This window comes from Gymnoscopelus braueri (genome assembly GCF_963280865.1).
Source record: "Gymnoscopelus braueri genome assembly, chromosome: 5".
Taxonomy (NCBI): Eukaryota; Metazoa; Chordata; class Actinopteri; order Myctophiformes; family Myctophidae; genus Gymnoscopelus; species Gymnoscopelus braueri.
The window spans coordinates 14,665,773-14,685,731 of record NC_137606.1 but is presented as its reverse complement, the minus strand read 5'-3'; the positions used below and the strand labels follow the sequence as shown (position 1 = coordinate 14,685,731).

Sequence of the window (19,959 nt, the reverse complement as noted above, 5' to 3'; positions counted from 1 at the left end):
GAATATTACAAAATCTCCTTGAGCAAGATTAACGTGAAAAAACTAATCAAAATGTATCTGTAGTTATCTGATTGTTGAATGTGAACATGCTTTTTTTATTATCCTGTAATAAACTAAATTTTATTTTTTAATACCATACTGTATATCTTCTGTATATTCCTCACATTTATAAGAGGATGGTTTATTGAAATCCACGTTGTTGTTTTTTCATCTGGTAATTTGATCCAAAGAATTATAAATAAACTTTTTGTATGGACATGAGCTAGTCCGTTCACTAATTTACAATTCTGAAAGACACGTATTGTTTTGATTATAAACAGATAATCACTCTAGTATTATGAGAACACACATCAATATCCTTTAAGAAAAATCTGTGGCCCTTCACAATTGTTTCCTAATGAACATTCCAGTGACTGGGAAGTCAAAACACAGTGGCATCTTTGTTGTGGCGAGTCTCACTCTCAATTGAAACTGAGAGAAGGGGAATGTTATGAAACCATGGCAGAATAAACAGAGGGATTTCCCTCCTCCTCTCCCCGAGGGAGCAGAGCTGCTCCACGCCTTCTTCTTTCCATGACTACCAGAAAACCGGTATCACCACCAACCAACAGACAGCTAACAGTCACACACACACACACACACACACACACACACACACACACACACACACACACACACACACACACACACACACACACACACACACACACACACACACACACACACAACACCCCACCCCTTTCAACTGTGCCGGCAGCTGTTTCTGGTTTGGGCAGTCAGGCCTGCCTGCATGCAGTGAAGAGGAGGAGCAGGCTGGCCAGAGTAATGGAGCGCAGTCTGGAGCTCGCTGCTTTGGGACTGGGCATTGCAGGATGGCTCTCTGCCATCCTCACACGCTGCCTCTCCCTCTGGAAGGTGAGTGGCACAGTGGACAATACCACAGCCACGCTGCCAGCCTACTGGGATGGCGTGTGGCTGGAATGGGACCATTGGGACATAGCCCACGACGGCAGCCTGCACTGCTCCTTCTACCAGACTCTCTTGTCCCTGTCAGGGAACTTCCGCATTTGGAGAGCCCTGCTAACGGCTTCCGTCGGAGCCGGGACATTTGCGGCGGTGATTGGCGCATCGGGGGCGGTGTGGTTCCCTAAGCGCGGCCAGATCAAGGTGGTGTCTGGGGCTGTCTTTGTTTTGTCTGGGATACTGCTGCTCATTCCCACCGCTTGGACGTGCCACCACACCAGTCAGCCTCTTGAGGCCGCTGTACATCTGCGGAGAGACTGGGGACCTGCCCTATACATGGGATGGGTCTCCTTTGCTTTGAGCTTAGCTGGAGGGTGCTTTCTCATGACCAGATGCCCCACTTTGGAGTCAGAACAGGGGGGTCCCTCTATTTTCGCTCGATGGGCGAGACATCCTGAGGCAGACCGAGAAGCTCAGGACCCTCTGAGCACAATCAACAGTACTGCACTCACAAACAGCCAGTATGGACGGAGGTCACAGCCTATTTGAGGATGTATGGTTGCTTACTGAGCACGAATATTTTGCAATGTTTAACTGGATGTGAGGGAAATGACTTGCAAGTTACAGTAAATGGGTATTGTTGGATTCAGGGGTTGTGGTGATGATGCTGCACTGGCTAATTTATACAAAGCCCTAACATGTAGACTCAGTTGTATATCACTTGGAACTTACTTTTATTAACTGGGATTTGGCTAGGAACTCTAACACCCTGACATTAACAGTTTCTCAAATGATATTTGAAGCTTTTCATTTGTGTCGTTTAACTGACGGTGATTCTGAGACTTAAGCACAGTTCAGACGAATGCAAAAAGGCACTTAAACGGGATATGGTTGTAGCTGCATATGAACATCAGACAACATCAGTTATAACAAGCCAAGTGGCTGTACTGTTTACATGAGATGATGTGATGCTATTTTGTTTGTTCATTAGATTTTTTAAATACAAGACTAGTATTGTGTATCAGTAGGGGTTTTACTCAGTTTTATAACAAATGCGTTTTGAATAAATCTCAAATAAAAGCAATATTTGATACAAAAGAAGAAACTGTTTACTGTATCACCCATGTACCCCATTTGGTGTTCTAATCAGACCTTACACTTAAACTTTAAACTGATTTTGTTTACTGTTTTGGGCTGAGCATGGTAAGGAATGACACTCACTCTGCTACCATACTAGGTCAGTGGTTCCCAACCTTTTCAGGCCGCGACCCCCCAAAATAATCATATTTGAACTGGGGATCCCCCACCCTGACAAGCTCTTGGAATTGTAGGCATTACATTTAGTTTGACTCGCTTCCACAGATAAATATTGTGAAAATAGCAGATCTACAAGCTGAACTATTAAAAAAAATCCCTCTTTCTTATTTAATTTGACTATTTGGCCAATGTTTGACCAGTTTTTATAGTGTAGTTTGTTGATTACTTTTGATGCAGTTAGTCTGATTTTTATTTTTTTTAGGTATTAAAAAGGTTTTAAAAGTCCTCAAATTGTCACTTCATTGTCATCTGGGGAACCCCCCCCCCCCCAACATCATATGTGGACCCAACCCATAGGTTGAGTCTGAGAACCACTGTACTAGGTCATAAAGATTGTTACTTTCAGCTGATCATGCTCTTTTAAATGAGTGGAATACCTGAATCCATTCCTCAGTGTTATGGACCGGCATGGCATATGTATAGTAGCCACAATCGTATTTGTACATTACGTTTCAGTGAAACTCAGCCCAAATACTTTTTGAACTTTTATTTATACACTTTCTTTATTACAATATGCTTATGACTTTATAGAATAATTACAATCAACAAAAAAATAAAATAAAGCAATTTATGAATCATCATTGCAACAGCAGAATTCTAATAGGAAAAAAATTGAAGGCAGGATGCAGGCACACAAATGCACACCAACCCAATAACACCTCACAATTTGAACTCCCTCCAGTGTGGTGGGTTTTAGTGTAGACACGGTCAGGGGTTGGGGCAAAAGAAATGGGGATTATGTGGTGCTTCTAGGTTGGGGCAAATCCGTTGAAAGACAGTTGCGACACTACGATCTCGCCGGGATGCGATCACGTGGTCATGAAGCGAACATGCTTCATAAAACACTGAATAGAATGGGGTATTTCTTACTTTTGATTCGGAATAGAAATTCCGAATCAATTGTAAGTTGGTTTTGGCAATACATTATTGAATATTAGTATTATGAATATCTGCCCTAAAATGTAAGTCTATGGGAGTGTTCTAACTCTCTCTCAATGACTCTGGGTTGGGGGGGAGGAGGCTACTCCAGTTTCTCGTCTCCCTCCTCCACGTCCTTCAGATCGAGCACCTCCACAGAGCCTCTGCCTTTCGTCTCGCATCGGATCAGCTCATCGATCTCCCTGTAGCAGCCGGGGTCCACTAGACACACCTGGGTGTGTGGTAAGATGGATGGAGAGAGGAAATAGTTGGATGAGCCTCAATGGAAGAGGGTAAAATACTGTGTGCTGTGTTACTATCTCCCAACATACACAACCACGAAGCCAAGTTTCAAAACCTATTTGATTGCATCCTATATTAATATGGCCTTGTGGGTGGACGGTGGACAATGGGCGTCACACACGTAACATGCCCATACAGTGTATGGGGCTTTACAACAAACGTAAAATGCTCATATATGAGACCACTTTAAACAGCGTGAAGTGGCCTGAAAATCTTGTATAATAAACACCTGAAAACACCCTATTTTATACTTTGTTGCAGACCAGTGTCAAGCAAAAATATCGAAAATAGCCGATCTACCAGCTGAAAACACATTGCAATGCGTTGAGATCTTGTACATGTGCTAATAATCCTCAGTGTTCATTTAACACAGAGGATTTTACCGTTGTAAACAGTTTTATTAAAGGGATTTTTCACTTTCAAATAAAATTTAAATATACATAATATATATATACAAAATGAATGAAAATAAGTCATGGAGAAATCACGGCCCCCTCATGCATTAGAATATCCTTCTAATGTGTGAGGGGGCCGTGATTTTTTCGTTACTTTTTCATTTATTTTTTATATATTGTTTTAATGTTTATTTTATTTGAAATCAAGTGATCTTGAGGAAAGTCTTTGCGACCGAAATGTCAATGAGTTTTTAATAAATTCAATGTGGTGAACTTGCAAGATTCCATAATGTCTACATTTTCATTGCTAATAGTAAACACAAACCAATGTGTGCGGCCGGGAATTCATTTTTTTCTTTTTAATCTATAAACTTATAGATCATACAGTATGAGATGAATGTGTCCCCTACCATTTCCAGCTGCTCATCAAAGTCCTCGCTCTCCACCACCTTGAGCAGTGGCTTCAGCTTCTCTTTGACCCTCTTGCCCTCCTTGGCTGGCAGAGTGAGCCGCAGCCGCATGTGTGCCCTCTGGATCTGCATGGACTCCTTCAACTGCCTGATCACCTCCAGAGCCTGGGGTCCACACAGAAAACAAATATGCTGTTTATGACAGTGGTTCTCAACCTGTGGGTCAAGGCCCCCACATGATTTTGGGGGGGTCCACAGATGACAATTTAAAGACTTTTAAGATCTTTTTAATAAAAAAAAATAAAAAATAAAAGAAAGGTAAAACACCATTACAGCATCAAAAGTAATCAACAAAGTGTTCGCCTCGCTTGCTTTGCGAGGCGTTGTGAGCTTGTAGATCTGCTATTTTCACAATATTTATCTGTGGGAAAACTAAATGTCAAACTAAATGTAATGCTTCAACTCCAACAATTCCAAGCACTTGTCAGGGTGGGGGTCCCCAGTTCAAATATGATTATTTTGGGGGGGTCCCCAGTTCAAATATGATTATTTTGGGGGTCCCCAGTTCAAATATGATTATTTTGGGGGGTCGCTACCTGAAAAGGTTGAGACTGGTTTATTATCCTGGTGATGTTTTCCTTCATTTTTTTTTTAAATGGACAAGAATATTATAAATAGTAAGGGCGCGCTCCCACCGCACTTTTATTTTACCAATCTCCCAATGCTTTGTCAATGCAAATGCGTGGATTCATGGTCTTGCAGATTTTTTCCAAGAATCCACGCATTTGCATTGACAAAGCATTGGCAGATTCCGCCCCAGAGGTAAAACAAAAGTGCGTTGCGAGCACGCCCTAATTGTGTAAGACATTGGCAACGTAGAGAATGTTGGCTGCAGTAAGTATTGACTTTGTGGGTGTTGGAAACAGTGGTGAACTTAGTTGCAAGATTCCATTGCATAAACTGTTCAATAAACTGTATTGCTAATAGTAAACAGTAACACCAAGCATAATATAAACTAGTATTTCCTCACCTGCTGCTTGGAGCTCTTGTTGGCTTTGACAGAATAGTGGATGTCCTTCATTGCACGCTCGATGAGGTTGACTGTGTACGGCCTCTTGGTCTCTGGGTTGACACACTTCTCTGCCACAATCGTTGCGATGTCCCGATAGCTCGTCTCCAACTGACTCTGCCTCTCCTTGTCGGACACTTGCAGCTCTCCTTTAGCCAAGATCTGAGAAAATGACAGACCAAGCAGAAAACATTACAGAAAACATTGTTATTGACTAACTGTAATGCGAGTACTTTTACATAGTTTTTCAAGCCAGACCAATAGTCTTGCTGACTTTACCTGTTTACAGATTTCTGTCAGGTCATCTGTTTCAAAGGCTTTGGTTAAGTCATCTTTCTTAGCCACTTGACCCTTGGACACGTTCACGAACACAGAGCTTGTCTGCAAAACCTCATCTATGTCCTTTTCCCTGTGATAAAAGATTTGCCGACATAATATCATATCATGCAATGGTAGAAAATGTCTAACGTTATTAAGCAGTAAATAAACTATAATAGTACACACCAGTCACATAATAGCTCCTATAGCTCTGGTGACGGTGCATAGCGTTAGAAGGACTTCTCCTTCTAACGCTATGGACCAGAGCTAAATAGCTCTGCAGCGAAGTGCTCCTATAGCATGGGTGGAAAGTAATTAAGTACATTTACTCAAGTACTGCACTTAAGTACAATTTTGAGGTCTTTTTTTATTTTACTTGAGTATTTCCAAGTTTCAATACTTTTACTTCTACTCCATTACATCACAAAGGCAAATATTGTACTACACTATAATTATTTGAAACTTTGTAGATTTTGAATAATATTACAAAACCACTTCAGGCCTTTATACTTAGGCTACTTGAAAATCACAACGCCTTGCGATTATACATTTGAAAAATGGGACATTCTGCATAATGAGTAGTTTCTACTTTTGGTACACTTTCCTAAATGTTTTTTTTCCATTAACTTTTTATTGGATTTTTCAGAAAACAAACATACACAAAAAGGAAAAGACTAGCACATTACTAACAAACAAACCAAACATACAAAACATACAAATACAAACATATAAGGGGAGGAAACTGTCTCTCTACTTGGTCACTTATTTACTAGTTATGCATACATATAATCCATACACTTGGTCACATCTTCATCAGAGAAAAAAAAGGAAATTCAATAAAAATAACTGAAATCAAATAAAATCTGGTCTTAATGTAGAGACATGAGTAAGCCATTTAAACCAGTTGTCCATGAAGACTTCAGTCTGACCTCTAAAGCTAAATGTAATTCTCTCCATAATAAATATATTATAGATTAAATCAATCCACTCATTTATAGTTGGTATAACGTTCGTAAGCCATTTTTTAGTTAACGCCTTTTTTGACGCTACTAGTAATACCCTTAGCAAATATTCACTTTCCTAAATTTTGATAACAATACTTTTACTCAAGTACATTTTGAATACCTTACTTTCACTTGTAACAGAGTATTTCTATAGCTGTAGAATACAACTCTCGTAGACGTATTTATGATTCTGACGTTTACAATCTACGAGAGTTGTAGGGTTCACGCCCCATGGAGACAGGGACTTTCTGCACTATGCCCCGTAGACACTCCAAACATGTACAAATTGAAAATAAAGGTGCTTAGCCCCAAGCCCCAAATGTTAACTGTCTCTACGTGGTAGTAGTTTAATGTAATTGTCCATATCTTTCAATAAAGAAGTGTTTTAATGCCGTCTGTGGCCGATTCTGTCGGAAGTTCCCAATGGGCGGTAGTGACGGGTGGTGACGGGGCGCATCCGGTGAAGCCCGGAATTACACTAAATGTAAACAGGAAGTAAACGAGGGTGAAAAAATGGCGTTCAGCCACAGACGGCATTAAAACACTTCTTTATTGAAAGATATGGATTAGTACATTAAACTACTACCGCGTAGAGACAGTTAACATTTGGAGCTTGGGGGTAAGCACCTTTATTTTCAATTTGTACATGTTTGGAGTGTCTACGGGGCATAGTGCAGAAAGTCCCTGTCTCCATGGGGCGTGAACCCTACAACTCTCGTAGATTGAAAACGTCAGAATCATAAATACGTCTACGAGAGTTGTATTCTACAGCTAGTATTTCTACATTGCAGTATTTATACTTTTACTTAAGTAAAAAATGTGAATACTTCTTCCATCACTGCCCTATAGCAACTTGACTGCATACAGTTCAGTTATCTTGCTATATATAAGGTTATATTATGGCCTTAAACGTTACTCACGCGCCAGCTCTCCAGCTCATCACTTTATTTTTGTAGCAGGCGATTTCAAATCGTTTCCCTCCTTTCTTCATCCTCACCACCGCCACGTTTGTTAACCGTATTTGGTTTGTGGGTGTAAATATAGACATGTTTAAGTTTGTAGTAACGCTGTGTAGTAAAATATACGGTAAAATAAATAACAGAGAATATTACTTATGTCAGTGCGTCAGACAGCCGCGTTGGTGGTGCTTTCCAAATGAGTGTCCGGGTAGAAACAAGGACGAATGAAACGGGGGTACCGTTTATTTTGTTTTCATCTGATGGTGGGGAAATATTTAGATGAATACACTTTTCGGCAAACAAAACTAATTATAGATAAAATATGTAATATACTTTTTAAATGTTAAATTAAAATATATATATATTATATATTTGAGAAAATATGATAGAAGAATCACAAAGACGTTTAGCCAAGTCACTGTTAGCCCTGGTCCAGAGCGTTAGTGAGTTCACTCTAACGCCCTGCCAGACGCCCTGCTCTGTTCATAGACCGACAATTCCACTGCCGTGCGAGGTCACCGTTTATTTCATTACTCACCAAAACAAAGGATGTTTTATACTTCTCTGTATAATATACTTTTTGGGCAGAAAATAAAATATCTCCACCAGATGGAAATTATTTGATTTACTCCACTGCGCCCTCTACAGATTGGGCCAATGTAAATTACCATTGACAAGATCTGTAGAGAGCGCTGTGGAATAAATACAATAATTTCCGTCTGGCGACATAGTTTATTTTCTGCGCAAAAAGTGTATTATACAGAGAAGGTGGGGTGCTGAGAGCCTTACCACCGTGGAGAATAGACTTTCATCAACACAAAAAAAGCCCTTTTTTGGTGAGTGGAGCATTTAGTTTGTTTATGTTTTACTAAAGACGGAGACCTCACACACGGCAGTGGAATTTTCGGTCAGAGCAACGCGGTTGCCAGGGCGTTAGAATGAACTCACTAACGCTCTGGGTCAGGTAAGTGCGACACTACAGTCACGGAAGCACGCAAAACTACAATTCCCAACATGCCCACAGTGCAAATAACAATACAACATGGCTTCATACGTACAGCAACGGCCGTATGTTAGAGCAACCGATTTGAGTACTGTATTTAGTTATAGTTATATGGGGATGACTCAGGCTTTCAATCATAAGTTGGAAGAGACAAGTAGGTGGCGGTAATGCACAAGTATGTTTGCCAACCGCCAATAAACGCCAATAGAAGAAGAATATTTTGGTTCCCAAGCCAGGTTAGATGAGGTTACACTAGTATTGTTGCGTTGCAATTTATAGTCAAGAATCAAGGGCTTATAATGTTGAAAGGATTCTTCTTGTTCCCTTTGCTAGGATGTGTTTGCAGCTTGGACACGCAAGGTGAGTGCATCTTAGCTAACTTATCAACATCTCACAGCAATAGCGTGCAAACTCGATTTATACATGATATGCATCACATTTATATCCTGATCGCTGCTTCCTTGATCGCATCTTCGCTGAAGCGAAGGTGCGATCAAAGAAGCTGCGATCAGGATATAAATGTGATGCATATCACGTAGCCTTGAATCAAGACTATCGTATTTATGTATTTTATCGAGTCTTGAGTTTTACTCTCGTATCTACGAAGTCTTGGCCTGCACTTTCACCAGTAAAGCCCGCACTTCTCCGTACATGATCAAAAATAAATAAATAAGATGCTTACCCGGTTGTCCCAAATGTTAACTCGCGCTTCGGAGTCTTTGTGCAATGTATTATTCCATATTTTTCAATAACGAAGTGTTTTAATCCCGTCTGTGGCCGAACGCCAATTCCCCCCTCGTTTCCTTCCTGTTTACATTGAGTAATTCCGGCTTTCACCGGATGCGCCCCGTCACTACCGTCCATTGAGGAGCACGGGGAACTTTCGACACAGATGGGATTAAAACACATCTTTATTGAACAATACGCTCTAATACATTGCACAAAGACTCCGAAGGGCGAGTTAACATTTGGGGCAACCGGGTAAGCACCTTATATATATTTCTTGTACATTTACGGAGAAGTACGGGCTTTACTGGTGAAAGTGCAGGCCAAGACTATTGTAGATACGAAAGTAAAAACTCGATAAAATACTTCTATGATAGTCTTGATCCGAGGCTACATGTCCATGATATAATGTAAAATCGAGTTTGAACGCTATTGTTGGCTCCTGTGCAATTATAAGCTATAGCAAATACAAATAAAGAAGAGCAAAATAACTGTCAAACGGTTACTGAGATGTGTCTAAAAAAAATAAAAAAAATCTCTTTCTCATGCTATACAACAAAAATGTGGAATGCCCTACCTAAAGGAGTAAAGGAGTGTAAAACCCTACTCACTTTCAAAACTGCCCTAAAAAAATCACCTTCAGGAGGCTGCAATTCCAAGTCCAAAAGTCTTAACCTACACCCCCCCCCCTCCTCCTCCTCAAACTGTCTATTGTACATATTTCTTGTTTTTCATACCAGTAACCTGTAAGCTGATTGTATGACGTTCTGCATATTAGTGTATATTTGTCTGTTTTCTTAAATGTCATCATGAGTGCGTGGGGATCTCATTTTAAATAAGCCATTGTGCTTTCATGAGCGATCCAGTTTAGAGGACCTTGTATTGTGGATTGTACTTCCATGTACTGTTTCCATGTCTTTTCTAAATAAAGTATTCAATCAATCAATCAATCAATGCTTTTATTTATACCCAACAGCCTCAAAGGATGTCAACATTCCGGAGGAGACTTATTTCATGTTAGTGTGGCACAACAGGCTGTACTTGTATTCAGCCGCTGCTGTCGCCTTTGGAATATGGTTCTCTGTGAAGATGGTTGTGAAAAAGGTAAATCATGGTATGCTATCAACTATGTTCAGGCCACCGGCTCCATGTTCAGATAAGTGGTTTCTTTTGGGCCTTATTGTGAATTTTACACATCTTGGAAAGGGCGAGTCTAACCAGCGCCCCATTTCTTTTCCTGCCAAAATCTCCTGCAATATTGTTCTGTTTGGCATTCACAAGTTTTATAAAATGTATACAAATCCTTAGAAAATAGCAGATCTACAAGCTCACAATGCGACACATTGTGAGCTTGTAGATCGGCTATTTTCAAATGGCCGAAATGTATATAAGGATGAAGTGGGTAATGTATCTTTTGTAATAATAATAAAAAATCCCCTGCAATATTGTTCTGTTGGCATTCACTCTTGTTTTGAGCTTCAAGTGCTGACAGGTGTGTGCCAGTCACAGGTGTGTGCCAGTGCCTGGCACCTGAGCATGGGTCCTGCAACTTTGTTGAGTTTGTGTATGCTCCAAGCAGCAACATTGGTGGAAAGATGCCACGTTTGTCCCTTCAGGATAAGGCCTGTGCAATAGGTCAACTGGAAGCTGGTGTTCCAGCATACAGAGTGGCATCATTATTTTTTGGTGTCAGCTCTGGTACCATTTCCAAACTTACTTAGGACCAAGTTCCGTGAGACTGGTGAAGTCAAAGACAGACTGCGAAGTGGTTCCTCACCCTTGCTTCACTGATGAACCGTAGGCTTTCTTCCTGAGATTTACAGGCAAGATTTGCAAAATTGTACCACAGACAGATGTTAAAGTTGCAGGTTCCATGCTCAGGTGCCAGTCACACATCTGCCAGCAGGTGTGTGCTGGCAGGTCGATCAAAACAAGAGTAATTACCAACAGAAGCATATTGGGGGATTTTGGAAAAAACCTTTGGGACACTACCCACACGTTTAGATGTGTTGCTCATCCTCGTACCTCGTTGTAAATGTGACTAATCAACGATGAAAATTATATAAAATACAATACCAATAATTTGTATTATTAAAGGGGAGAAATAATAATAAGTTAAGTTTCCAAACTTAAAAAAAAAATATATATATATATATTATTGTTTTTTATAGCTCATGAAATAGCTTTCTAATTTACATTCATTTGTCTTCCAAGATTGACTTGCATGCATCTTTTCTTTTTAAAAGAGCTTCTCCAATCAAGTTGGGCCATGGTTTTATGAAGCTGTGAAGAAGAGTGTTCATTCTGAGAAGGAGAATGTGGTTCACGTTTCAGGGGTTAAAATCTTCTATGGCTCACAAACTGGAACAGCAAAGGTATGGATATTGTTCTCTGAAAACATATGCTTCGATGTATTCCAGATACACAGCCATAAAACACTCAAAGCATTTTTGTGTAGGGATCCATCTCAGAGGCAATCATTTGTAGAGCTCATGTGTACTCACCCAATAATGAATTGCTGCGACTTGGAGTCAGTGCTTGTCATCTAGTATCATATACTCTACGAAAAGTTCTGGCAGACAACTCTTTTTTTTACATGAGACTAACACGGACAACCTTCTAATTTCTATGTAGCCGACGGGATTGACATTCACAGCAGCACTGAACAACACATGAAACTTCCTTTAGTGAGCAGTGAGCACATACAGTATGTATGGGACACACACATTTACAGGTATCATTACAATCACCCTGCACCAACCGCAACGCACCTGTCAATTTGTGTGTTGTTGAAGGAGGTTTACATGTGTTCAGTGCTGCTGTGAATGTCATCCCGTTGCCTCTCGTGGAAACCCAGGTTTGAATATGAGTCACACATATAAAGATGTACTCAATGCATATTCATTTAATAGGATAAATCCTATGGAATTTACTGACACAACGGCCATTATATATATGTCCTGGATTGAGGGAAGCTTTCATCCACTTCTGTGTGTGACTTGTGACACAGGTCCTGAGTTTGTCTTGACAACAAGGATATTACTGATATGTGGTTTATTTATGAACTGGTAGACAGAACTACGCCTAAAAAGCATGTTTACGGGCTGTTTTCAAAAACACTAACCCTGATTCTTCTAAAATTGATTTGTCACAGGGCTTTGCAAAAGGGCTGTCAGACGATGTAAGGGGTCTGGACATACCAGCTGAGGTGATTGACATGAAAGACTATGATCCAGACGACAGGCTGTCTGATGAGGTAGGTGAAGTGTTTGGACACAGTGACTTTACCAACCAAGTACTGTACATGTATGGACCGGGACCCGACTCACTGATTAATTAATATAATACAAATGTTGTCTGAGAATGTATGAGCATTTTTGGGTGCAATGATGGCTCAGCGGTTAACACTGTTGCCTCGGTACAAAAAGGTCCGGGGTTTGAACCCGACTGGGGTCTGAGTGGAGGTTGCATGTTCTCCGTGTGTGCAAACTGATGATGTTTTTTTAACCGAAACATGTATCTCCACTTCTACACCTTTTTCTTTTGGGTAGCTCTGATTTGTTCACTATGGATCATCATTAAAAAATAGTTTTTTTTTTGCATCTGCCAAACCTCTGTGGACATTCCTTGTGTGCAAGCATTCCTTTTGTATTTGGTGCTCTGGTTTCTTCCCACACAAAAAGACGTGCATGCATGTAATACAGGCGTACTCCTGCCAGTACCCTTGACCAAGGCGCTGGCCTTACAGCTAGCGCTGCTGCTGGGAGACACATTTATATATAAACTAAAATGTATTTGTATTCTTTTATCATTGATACAGTAATAACACTGTGTATAGGCTTTTGCTAAAGATGTGTTTGGATTTGGAAATGGTCTTGGAGCAAAGCAAGATGCTAAATATTTTTGGTAAATGTCAATGACCGATACAACACAGATACTATCTGAAGGTGGGAAGGTGCTGATCAAAATGGACTAAAGGCAAACCATTCACCAACAGAAATACAAAAAAAAAATAGCTCCAGTCTCTAAGACTTTCGCAGTATGTTATAGTCCAACTTTTCCACTTTATTGTCCGGTGATTCTCGGGGAAGAAAGATTGATTATTTTCATCATTCTTTTTTTGTGGTGTGTTTAGAAATGAATAGGAGATAACTTGTCTGGTCAGTCCAGAGCAGCCAGTCCTTTCGGTTTTTGGAGATGAAAATATCTCCAAACTACATGCTGCTGGCCTTAGATTCAGTTACTGCTCACGCTCAGTGAATTGAGTTGTCGGCTAGCTTAAAAAACGATGAAAATGTTTAACAACACAAATCTTCTCCTATGGGGCCCTTTTATTGTTACATTTGTTACCATTATGGGCTATTTGAGTGATGGGGTTTACACTATACTACTTCTGGTGAGAGAGCAGGTACACATACCCAATGTGGAATGTACTCCGCTGGAGTAAGTGTGGAAATTTAGTGTCCCTCTTTACGCCAAATCTCTTTGACGATAATAGCCGATCTACAAGCTTGTAAAATTGCTATAGCGTGCCGCGCTATGAGCTTGTAGATCTGCTATTTTTGAAAAATCGTGAAAATGTGTGCAAATCTTTGAATATATATATTTTTATTATATTAAACTCTATTTAACTCAAATATTTGCTTCTGGGTGTCCCTGGAACAAAATATTTTGATGGGGGTCCGCGGCCAAATACATATAATTTTGGTGGTCCTTGACATGAAAAAGATTGAGCATCACCGATATAGAAACATTACGTTTTTCAGAAAACTGTTGAGATTTAGGAGACATGTAGAATCGGCTTCAGGTCTTAATGGGTTAAACGAATGTTCGCCTATTTTCACCAAATGTCTGTGGCTATTATGACATGGCGGGTTAGGGACGCTAAGGATCATGTGGTTAAATACGTGCACTAGAGCCACTTGTTTTAATTTGTTTGTTATTACAATTTATCGTTGGGCATTCGTTACAAGTGTCCATTTTGATCACATCTCTGTGCAGTGTACCAGCAAGACCGTGTGTGTGTTTCTACTGGCCACCTACACTGATGGGCAGCCAACAGAGAATGCTGAGTGGTTCTGTAAGTGGCTGGAGGAGGCTTCCACTGACTTCAGATATGGGAACACCTACCTGAAAGACCTAAGATATGCAGTGTTTGGCCTTGGCAACTCTGTGTACGTCGGGCACTATAATACGGTGAGAGCTGTTTATTTATTTATTTTTAAATAGAAAATAATCTCTGCTAGCCTAACTCCAAATACACATTTCTAAATGATATATTCTTGGCCTGTCTTCCAGTTGCTCGTCTAAATCAATTAGTTTTGAGTGATGTAGTGATAAATCTGTGGCTCAAAAAGAGACACCATCTTATGAACTGCGCTTTGCCACCTCCAATTGTAAAACGACAATGACAATTTCCGTTTATAAACCAATAATGACGATTATCAGCATCAGAATAAACCATCATGTAATACTATATATCTGATATACTGTAGGCAGTGGTGGAAAGTAACTAAGTACATTTACTTAAGTACTGTACTTAAGTACAATTTTGAGGTATTTGTACTTGAGTATTTCCAATTTCCAATACTTTTACTTCTACTCCACTACATCTCAGAGGCAAATATTCTACTTTTACTCCACTACAATTATTTGATATTTTTAGTTACTAGTTACTTTTCAAATGTAAATTCTGATTATTATGAAACATACTTTAACCATTTTAGCCCTATTTTATACCTAGGCTATTTGAAAATAGCCGATCTGCTATTTTCAAATATGTTAGTACTTTTACTTTTGGTACTTTAAGTACATTTGGATACCAATACTTTTGTACTTTTACTCAAGTACATTTTGAATTTCTGACTTTTACTTGTAACAGAGTATTTCTAAATTGCAGTATTGATACTTTTACTTAAGTAAAACATTTGAGTACTTTTTCCACCACTGACTGTAGGATATAAACAACCTTGAGCAGGCATGAAACACAGTTGAGTCTAAACCCATGTCCTTATCCTCTGCAGGTGAGCACGAATGTGGACAAGTGGCTGTGGATGCTGAGTGGCACACGCATCCTGACCAGAGGCGAGGGCGATTGTAACGTCGTGAAGAGCCGCCATGGCAGCGTCCAGGCGGATTTCCTGGGATGGAAGGACAAGTTTCTGAGCCGCCTCCAGGCTCTGGCTAAAGGTGACAAGAAGAGCTGCAGTGGAAACTGCAGTAAGACCAATGGTGGCTCCTGTAAGAACAAGAAGCACAACCAGGAGCCATCGGAGGAGGAGCAGGCAGAGCCACAACCTGACAGCTTTGAGGTAATGGAGGAAAAGAAACCCTATTGTATCTTTAGTTCCACTAGACGAGTCATTCTGGGGGAGCATCGGTAGCTGATCAGATAATTGACCATATAATAATCACAAAGGCCCTCATTTATCAACGCAGCGTATAAACCAGCGTATATTTTTCCATATATTCGGCCGTACGCCAACGTCGAAGTCACATTTATCAACGAATCCTACACAGCCGATCCAAGCGTACATTTGGTCCCATCCTTGATAAATCTCACGTCTGAAAACGAGCGTCATTTAAATAACACGCCCTTAAATATTCTCGAAACACCCCGATTTTACGACATGAAGAACCAGAATACGACCAAAGAAAGAGTTTCGCCGGCTCGCCTCGCTGCCTGTCAAGTCACACACGCACGCACGCACGCACAATCGCTCGTATATTTAAAAAAATAGCAGATCTACAAGCTCACAACGCGTCGTGATGCAACCCGTTGTGAGCTTGCAGATCAGCTATTTTCAAATAGCCAATGCAGCCAGATCTGCAAGCTTAACCGAATGACTGTTAAAGCAGTTTGTTTAAATTACTTTATAAAATGTTATATCTTCACAGGGATTATTTATTAGTGTAGATATACATTTAGGAGTGGATTATGTGTCCAGATGCCTGTCAGACAGTCAGACAATGCTGCTCCGCAGGTCTACAATGGAATAAACGGGCGCAGCCAAAGTCAACAACTGGTCTCTACCAGACGTGAGATCTCAGCCTACGGTAGGATGAAGCCAACGTCAGGATATATTGATAAATGCCGAAAGGTGCGGTGATCTCGCCGTACGCCCATTATTTGGGCTGCACCGTGTTGATAAATGAGGGCCAAAGTCCCCTGTTGGACTAATAGTTGATGTCCCCAATTATGATGTTTCACTTTGATGTAGACAGTATAGTGCTTTAACACATTGCATGCCAGTCGCGTAGATCTACGCGAACCTATTTAAAGCCGCAGCGTGCCAGTCGCGTAGATCTACGCGAACCGCCGATTCCCATGTTAAGTGCCCCAGGTGCACTTTCCGAATTTTTTTGATCCATTTCCGTTTCCGGTTTCCGGTCGGAAACGGAATTATTCGGGTTCCGGTTTTTTCGATCGTATCCGCTTCCTGTCTGGGATCCTGTTTAAAACTCGATTTTCTCTGGTTGTTGTTTTTCTCCTCGCTGATCACTGTTTATGGTTGATCGGCTGTAGCTTCAAGATGGCGGCACGGATTTGGAAACTGTTTTCGCTCGCCGTTTCTCACGGATCCGCTGTGTGTTTAGAACCAAATGAACGCGCACTTTTAACTTATTTAGCGAGGTCTGTGGCGACATGAAAAAAACTAAAAAACAACAATAAAACGCTGGCACTGGTGAGTACATTATGAGATTAAACTCTGGCATGGAATGTGTTAAAGGTGCTGTAATTTACATGTTTTTGTTAAAATGAGTGTTAAATGCTCTATATTCCGATAGCACTCACACTATAGTACATGGAGTGTCTCTCCAGCTCTTTAGTAAACAGAAAATACATTTTCAGGTCGGGGTATCAATTTCATTCATTCAGGAGATATCTCAAAAAGATACATGATAGATGAGTTCAATTGGAAGTAGCCTCGATCTCCGGGCTTTTATTGTTTAGTTTTGCTAAAAAATAAAAGCCTGGACCAGCGCGTCGGTGTACCCGGAATAGCAAGTGTTTCATTTCCCCAACCAACCAGAGTGCAGTGGGCGTCGCTCGTAATGTTGTGTTGACGGGGCGGGGGCTGACGGACAGATCGGTGAACCAATGGGATCACACGCATTCTCTCGCCGGAGATGTGAAACCCGCCCCTCTAGGCACGAAAGCAGGAGGGCTAGTGCAACCTAAATTGGAAGTGATGGGAAAAAAATGTATATTTGAACTGGAACACTATGAAATCAAAGCTGATGAATGGGTTCTCTCTCCTGATTGGAGGAAATTGGTGTGTCCCCTGAATATTTTTTCTGTTTACCGAAGAACTGGAGAGATGGGGAGACCCCTGTTACTGAACAAACGCTTCATAATATGAAGGATATACACAACATAATATGAGATTAGAGCTTTAACTTTGAACAAAAAACACTTACAACAGCCAGACGGCTGGTGTTGCGGTCCGGGCACCTAGGCTGCTAATGCAGTCTGGCCGCGTGTCGCGACGACCTTTGCTGCGTGTCACTCCCCATCTCTCCCTCCCCATTTCCTGTATACTATCAATAAAGGCACAATAATCTTTAAAAAAAACACTTACATCATCTATCAAAGCTATTCTTATGAGTTGGGGTTGTAAGGCTTTGATCCAACTAATTGCTTTTATGCTATAATCACACATGACGTGACATCGCAGAACTGCTGAATTGCCAAGATTCTGAGCCAAAACTGGAAGTGCAAATTAACAGCAGGGGTGTAATAGTGTAATAGAGAAAACTTGCGGAGATTGTTTGATTTATCTACCTATCCTGTTCATCCACATTTAATCCAGCTGCAGCACATGTGGACGACAAATTGTTTCAGCGGGGCTCATGCTGTGATAAATTCCTGGAAATGCAGTGCAATATAATGGGTTCCATATGGGCTCCCGTAAACAATCATATATAATCATTTTATACCAGTTATGGATTTGTCTCACTCTCTCTGTGAAACTTGAATAGGCCTGGCACCATTCCAGAGAAAGCTTGGGAAGTGTCTTGCATTTTCACCTTTTTATTTTCTCTCTCTTCCATGACTTCTCTTCTCCACCCCGCCCTCTTCCCCGAGTGTTGTTCTCTCTTTAATTCTCTTCCATTTAAATCACCTCTGCCTGTCTCTCTCTTTCCCCGCAGGAGGAACGGCTGGAATCCAGTAGTGATGAGGAGTCCTCTGCCGTAGATGAGAATAGATCTGTAGTCGACGTGGAGGATCTGGGCAACATAATCAACGGCCTCAAGAAAGCCAAGGTTGGTGCCCAGATATTATGTTTATCCATCAACCACGTGAACCCTATTCTGGGGGCGAACATTCAACGAGCTCACCATTTGCTTCTAGGAGCGTGTAGATCTTCCGCTCTGTACCAAGTATAGAGCCCTGGGGGACCCGGTCAACTAACAACATTAACACCATTGTGGTGTTAAGCCTCTAGTGCCTCCACTAGCCTGGCATGATTGGTTTCATTAGAGAAGAGAGAAGTGGCAGATGGTTTGATACCAGACAGCAGACTCCAGTAGGTGACAAGTAGATTAGTGACGGCATAAGAGCGAGCTGCGGACGCCCACTTCACAGACTTGTGAGGAATGTGTGACTCAAAAAGAAAAGACGATAAAAAAGGAGAGGTGAAAAGGTATAGGATGTGTTGCTATATCATTTTGTATAGAAGGGAGATTTTATATATATATATATATATATATATATATATATATATATATATATATATATATATATATAAATACACACACACGCACGCGTGTGCACACACACACACACACACACACACACACACACACACACACACACACACGCGTATACAGTATACTGTGTAATTGTGTAATTGTGTGTGTGTGTGTGTGTGTGAGAGAGAGAGAGAGAGGAAATCCATGAGAGAGGGCAAAGTAAGTAATGTAGCTGCCCTAGTGTTCAAATCGTCTGTTTGACTTGGCAGCAGCATCGATAACAAAAATGAGAAGAGCAATGTGCAAATGTCATTCTTACTCTGATTTACAAACATCAGAGAATGCATTTATTTCTGTTCGTTATAAGATGAGATAGTGTGTTACTTGCACATTTTGTGCTCAGTGCTCAGTACTGCTGAGAGTAAGCTACTGTGTTTGGGTAAAAAATATGTGAAAGTACATTCATGTGTTTTGCAGTACCTCGGGGACATCCGCCATACACTGTGCAAACACCCTTTTGTGTGAAAAAACACAGTGAGAGATCTTAGTCCCTTAACTTTATTTTTCGGTCTCATAAATGTATAATGTTTCAAGGCAAAGTTTATGTTTGCAATCTGGGATGGATTTCACGAGTAGAAGGCAAGGCAAGGAATGTAAATATTGTTCCAGGGCTGTCTTGTCTCCTGCATCTTTAATATGATGGCAGACAGAATGTGAGATTTGGGAGCTTTTGACAGGCCCTTTGCAAGTCCTCCATGAATGTATAAAGTTCTGACATTAAAGCTAGCAGTTTGAAAGTCGGATGATATTGAGCTGAGTATTTTTCAACCTTGTTTTCCACAATGGCTGGGGTTAACTATAAACTTTTATTGGTTTCA

General features: G+C 40.7%; 3 protein-coding genes across 4 annotated transcripts in view; 2 read left to right on the top strand and 1 right to left on the bottom strand.

Moving 5' to 3' along the window:
- The first annotated feature begins 760 nt into the window (after positions 1-760).
- LOC308085403 (claudin-4-like) lies at positions 761-2,368 on the top strand. The gene has a single exon (XM_080428558.1). The coding sequence runs from the start codon at positions 826-828 to the stop codon at positions 1,510-1,512; it is 687 nt and encodes a 228-aa protein (XP_080284684.1). The 5' UTR covers positions 761-825; the 3' UTR covers positions 1,513-2,368.
- Positions 2,369-2,752: 384 nt separating this feature from the next.
- Positions 2,753-7,851, bottom strand: LOC308084954 (ribosome maturation protein SBDS). The gene is made up of 5 exons (XM_080427949.1): positions 7,618-7,851; positions 5,655-5,784; positions 5,337-5,537; positions 4,307-4,471; positions 2,753-3,430 (listed from the first exon to the last, which is right to left on the bottom strand). Exons 1-5 carry the CDS (start codon positions 7,743-7,745, stop codon positions 3,302-3,304), a joined length of 753 nt encoding a protein of 250 aa, XP_080284075.1. The 5' UTR covers positions 7,746-7,851; the 3' UTR covers positions 2,753-3,301.
- Positions 7,852-8,795: 944 nt separating this feature from the next.
- Positions 8,796-19,959, top strand: part of tyw1 (tRNA-yW synthesizing protein 1 homolog) — a 93,956-nt gene continuing 82,792 nt past the window's right edge. Inside the window, exons 1-8 of one of the 2 annotated variants that reach the window (XM_080427858.1) lie at positions 8,796-8,895; positions 8,993-9,019; positions 10,362-10,489; positions 11,632-11,760; positions 12,540-12,641; positions 14,387-14,581; positions 15,409-15,696; positions 18,539-18,652. In XM_080427858.1, coding sequence (XP_080283984.1) covers positions 10,400-10,489; positions 11,632-11,760; positions 12,540-12,641; positions 14,387-14,581; positions 15,409-15,696; positions 18,539-18,652 — 918 coding nt within the window. In that variant the 5' untranslated portion in view covers positions 8,796-8,895; positions 8,993-9,019; positions 10,362-10,399. Of the gene's footprint in view, positions 9,020-10,361; positions 10,490-11,631; positions 11,761-12,539; positions 12,642-14,386; positions 14,582-15,408; positions 15,697-18,538; positions 18,653-19,959 lie in introns of both variants that reach the window. The other variant, XM_080427857.1, reaches the window with a different exon arrangement.

Bases quoted from the DNA above. Each gene is read 5' to 3' on its own strand.
- LOC308085403 (XM_080428558.1), top strand. From the start codon at position 826: ATGGAGCGCAGTCTGGAGCTCGCTGCTTTGGGACTGGGCATTGCAGGA.
- LOC308084954 (XM_080427949.1), bottom strand. From the start codon at position 7,745: ATGTCTATATTTACACCCACAAACCAAATACGGTTAACAAACGTGGCG. The intron at 5,785-7,617 runs GTGAGTAACGTT...CTTTTATCACAG, and splicing joins ATGAGCTGGAGAGCTGGCGC to GGAAAAGGACATAGATGAGG. The intron at 4,472-5,336 runs GTGAGGAAATAC...TGTGGACCCCAG, and splicing joins ACAAGAGCTCCAAGCAGCAG to GCTCTGGAGGTGATCAGGCA.